The sequence below is a fragment of the Capra hircus genome, chromosome 8 (assembly GCF_001704415.2).
Source record: "Capra hircus breed San Clemente chromosome 8, ASM170441v1, whole genome shotgun sequence".
NCBI classification, from domain to species: Eukaryota; Metazoa; Chordata; class Mammalia; order Artiodactyla; family Bovidae; genus Capra; species Capra hircus.
The window spans coordinates 19,659,062-19,663,258 of record NC_030815.1 but is presented as its reverse complement, the minus strand read 5'-3'; the positions used below and the strand labels follow the sequence as shown (position 1 = coordinate 19,663,258).

Below are 4,197 nucleotides of genomic sequence, written 5' to 3'. Positions count from 1 at the left end.
CTCAATCATAGAACATAGATTTATGGAAAATGGTTGGGACAAAACTCAGGCTCATATTTTGGACTTTTGTGTGTGTGTTTATGATATCATAATGATGATTAAATGTCAAAGAAAATTTCCTGCATTGAACCTACTGATAAATATGGAAAGAGTTACTAAATGAAAGATGGAAATAAAACAGCCCTAGACATTTGAAAGTGATCTTGATTAAAGATATTAATGAGAATTACCAACCATGCAGTCTTTCTTAAAATGTGATTACAAAGAACTTTATTTATAATAAATTGAACGTGGGTTGACATCATAGAAAAAAACAAGTTTAGAAAAGTGACAAGTTCTGTTCTGCAAGCATAAGTTTTTCATCTATTTCATCATTATCCTAAATGGAGTCTACACTATCAGAAAATTGATTCCACGTCTTTTATTTTGCTTTTTTTTAAAACAAAAGAACCAAAACCATACTTAAAATTTTGTTGGTAATAGTTACACACATTAAGTCCATTGTTTGGATGCTTAGACTGATAGAATGAGAAATAAAACTCGTCTTTATTACCTTTTCTGTGGAATCTTAGATTACCATTCTCTCTTTGTTATTATGTAGTGTACTATCTTTCATGTGTGTTGCTACATACTAGCATTGCTTTCTGTCCAATTTCCAATAAAATGTTTGCTTCCGTTGCCCTCAGGATATCGGAAAGGATCTTTACCAGAGAAACTAAATTCAGTTTTAGAATACTTTGACTTTATGACTGCAAAAGAGCTTAATTCCTGATTTTCTACTCAGAGTCAACACATAAGAAAATTACGAAAGACCTCCTGCCTGTGTCTATGTATTTATTCTCTGCCTCTGAGATCTTTCTCCTTCTCATCCTTTACCCCCATTAATTCTTCAAGTTTCTTCTCCAAGTATTTCTTTAATGACCTTCGTATTGCCTTCATTTTCCTCCGATGAGAGATGCAAAAATGGAATCTAGAGAAATAAAATAATCCCAACTTAAATATTAGTAGCCCAATTCTTTAAAAAATTGTAACTATTTTTTTCTTCCTTTTTTTGAATTCCTCTACAAGCATTTTTCTCGTACTTCATCACACTTTCTCCATTTCCTATGTTCCCAACTTTTATCCCATCAAACTTTTATGTTTCATTCCTATTGGTAGGATATCCTAAAGTTTGAGATTACTTCTTTCCCCTTATTTCCATTGGAAGAAGGGGGAAGATGGGGCAGTCTCTTTGCCAAAGAAATGCTTGACCCAGTGTGTGTTTGAAAGCAGGAAAACTCACAGTAGCAAAACACCTCCCAGTATTACACCTTCTGCTAATAGTATCAGAAATAGTCCAATTTCTCGATTCTCAGCCTTCTTTGGATCGTCCTCTGGAGGAAAAAAGGGGAAAACATGAGCTAGAGGGGAAAATTATTAACTTGAAAGCTTTATCCATAAGACTCTTTTTAACCTTAAAAATTGCTCTGTTCACTATTTACATCCTGTTCCCTGGTTATTCTGCTCTTTTTTAGACTCCTAGGCTCTACAAAACATTTTCGCCTACTACCCCTAGCCTAATTTCTCCACCTTTAGTACACCTTTTCATTTCTAAGCTCTTCAGTGATCCAGTGCCCAATAATTTATTCTGGCACAAATTTTGTCCAGCATCTTATCTCTTATTTGTAGCATTAGCATGACCTACATAGAATGTGATCAACAAATATTTGTTGACTAGATCAATGAGAAACTACTTGATCCCTGGCCTTCCAAAGTGCCACACAACAATGTTTGTTACCTTCACAATATTCTCCCTTGAAACATCGAGACGTGATGCGAAGACATGTCCAACAATCCAGGATAGGACCTTCAGTCACAACTGATGGAGAGAAGAAGGATAGTGGGAAGGGGGCCACAGCATGGAGTTTCCTTAGCTTAGACATCCGTGTGAATTAGGTCTTGGGCATTTCCATTGGTTACATTGTTGTAACTTTCTTCTTCCCCTCAGTTCAATTCAGTTCAGTTTAGTCACTCACTATCCGTCAATTTTAGAGATGGATCACAACTTTAAGCCCAATCTCTGGGAAGAAGTGGGAAAATAATGCCTCAGCTTATTTTGAGGCTATGGATTAAAGACTCTGGTATAGAAGGCCTCTGAGCACATCAAATTATATGGAGTGATTGAGATTTCATAAGCTAGATTTTGTTGTCACAGATCATTGACATTCCCCCTTGTAGCTGAGAGCTTTAGGAATTATGTTCTCAGCGGTGACAAGTGGAGGAGATGAAAGAGATGGGAACTGAAACCTCCAGGCACTACATATACTGTACTTACCACAATCTTCAGAACAAGCTAAAAGAGAATCAGAAAGATCTAATGAGCTTAGAATCAACTTAAAGTGTGTCATATTTATACTCAAGTTGTCTTTATTTGGTTACCCATTACCTTCCAGCCACCCCTCCACCCATTCTGGATTATTTTAATGTGAATCCCTATTCCTCCTCTCACCCCTCATTTCCTATTCCTTTCACATAATTTCAGTGGCATTAGATATACATCTGATATTACCAACTTCAGAGAATTTCTTTAATAGTTTTTCCAGTCTGGAGTCCAGGTTTTTGCGGATATCGAGAAGCCTGCCTTGAAGGATAAAAACACCTGAAAAGGGGTGGAATGGACATCAGAAGAGAGAGGTGGCCTTTCCGTTCATAATTTAATCCTAATTGTTTTGCCTTGTTTCCCCCAGTGAATTGTTCTCAGACTTGCTTGGGCGATACATTCTTTTAACACTGAAACAGTACCTCACCTTTCCATGTTTCCTTGCTCAGTTTATCAAGTTCGATCTTCAGCCATGTTCTCAAATCGACAACCTTTTGAACAGCTAGAGAGGAGGGGTAAAGGAACATGTAGGGGTTAATTACATTTACAGAGGAAATTATGTGGCCCCAGGTACTCTCTTCCCTACCTCCCTTCTCCCTTTAGGTCCCAAAATTCTTAGGGGCTTAGGCTTCCCTCACCCAACACCCGAAGCATCTTGTCCCTGTGGGAGACCTTGAAGCTTAAACGGATCATCTCCTCCATCTGCCGTTCAAGCATATGAGTTCGGCCAGGGACTTCTGGGGGTACCAACTTTCCAAGTAAGGATTTAACTTCCTCGATGAATTTGGGGTCACATTCCAAACAGCCTTTGACCCCATGGAAGGCTGCCAGGGACAGGGGCAGGAGCAGGAGCAGCCACAGGTCTCCCATATCCTTGCCCCGACTGCCCTTGCCCCAACAGCAGGTTGTCCTGGCAACTGGTTCACCTAGTTCCCTTTCCTTCAAAACTCCAGTAGGGAGAGCCTTGTCTTGGGTAGTCTGACTCCACCTTTCCCTCTGTTTCCATCCCACTTCTAGGCAATCTCATTTTTCTAAGGATCTTTGGTTGTTTTCTGACTTTTATCCTTCATTCCAGACAGAGGGAACTACCAGCTGGGGAGTAGATACCTGAGTTCTGAGTGTGGAACCCAGAATGAGAGAGAGAAGTCTTGAGCTCATACAAGCAGAGTTCTGTGCAGGGAGACAGCTCAGAAAACAGTTGTTAACCCTTTCTCTTACTTGTATTCTTAGTAAATGCCTGCACTCCTCCTGATCATTTAAGTATCAGTGGATGTTGAAAGAAATATCTTAGGACTTTAGTTTGTTTAATGCAAGCTCTGCTTTAATAGAAAAGGTAAGAAAACCCAGAATATTTATTTGCTTAGGGCCCCAATCCTTTATGGTAGCAGTATTGTTGAAAAATATTGTTGAAAATTAAAATGGGAGTCTATATATAATTATCATAGATAATAATGGTTTTGATACAATTGATAATCTCAGAAATTTAGACATTTTTCAGCAGGAATATTGCTCCAGCCATGCTATATAACCTATTTAGATATCATTCTTCTTTTAGAGACTCTGGAACCAGAAGACTAGAAACATCAGTTGAGGAATACATGGTGATAAGTGAGACTCCAGTAAAATTCATGGTCCTTTAATAGGCATCTTTTGAATATGCTCATGATAAAGTGCATAACTTATAAGCATATGACCACAATTACCATGGGCTGTGTTATCCAGCCATTTCCATGGAAAATGACCTAATAAACATGTTTTCCTTTGGTTTAAAGCTTTTTGAATAAGAATTTTCTTTCTTATATGAAGAAATTAATGTTGCTTTGCAGACTTTCCAGACT

General features: G+C 38.2%; 1 protein-coding gene across 2 annotated transcripts; it reads right to left on the bottom strand.

Moving 5' to 3' along the window:
* On the bottom strand, positions 250-3,460 carry IZUMO3 (IZUMO family member 3). Of its 2 annotated transcripts, XM_005683598.3 has the most exons (7): positions 2,998-3,460; positions 2,787-2,861; positions 2,549-2,638; positions 2,315-2,332; positions 1,778-1,858; positions 1,283-1,373; positions 250-970 (listed from the first exon to the last, which is right to left on the bottom strand). In XM_005683598.3, exons 1-7 carry the CDS (start codon positions 3,227-3,229, stop codon positions 835-837), a joined length of 723 nt encoding a protein of 240 aa, XP_005683655.1. In that variant the 5' UTR covers positions 3,230-3,460; the 3' UTR covers positions 250-834. The 2 variants fall into 2 exon arrangements, with proteins under 2 accessions (XP_005683655.1, XP_005683656.1); XM_005683599.2 differs by lacking the exon at positions 2,315-2,332 and having other exon boundaries at positions 835-970; positions 2,998-3,229.

Coding starts and splice junctions, on each gene's coding strand:
- IZUMO3 (XM_005683598.3), bottom strand. CDS start 3,229: ATGGGAGACCTGTGGCTGCTCCTGCTCCTGCCCCTGTCCCTGGCAGCC. Junction 2,862..2,997: donor CAAGATGCTTCGGGTGTTGG/GTGAGGGAAGCC, acceptor CCTCCTCTCTAG/CTGTTCAAAAGGTTGTCGAT. Junction 2,639..2,786: donor GAGCAAGGAAACATGGAAAG/GTGAGGTACTGT, acceptor ACCCCTTTTCAG/GTGTTTTTATCCTTCAAGGC.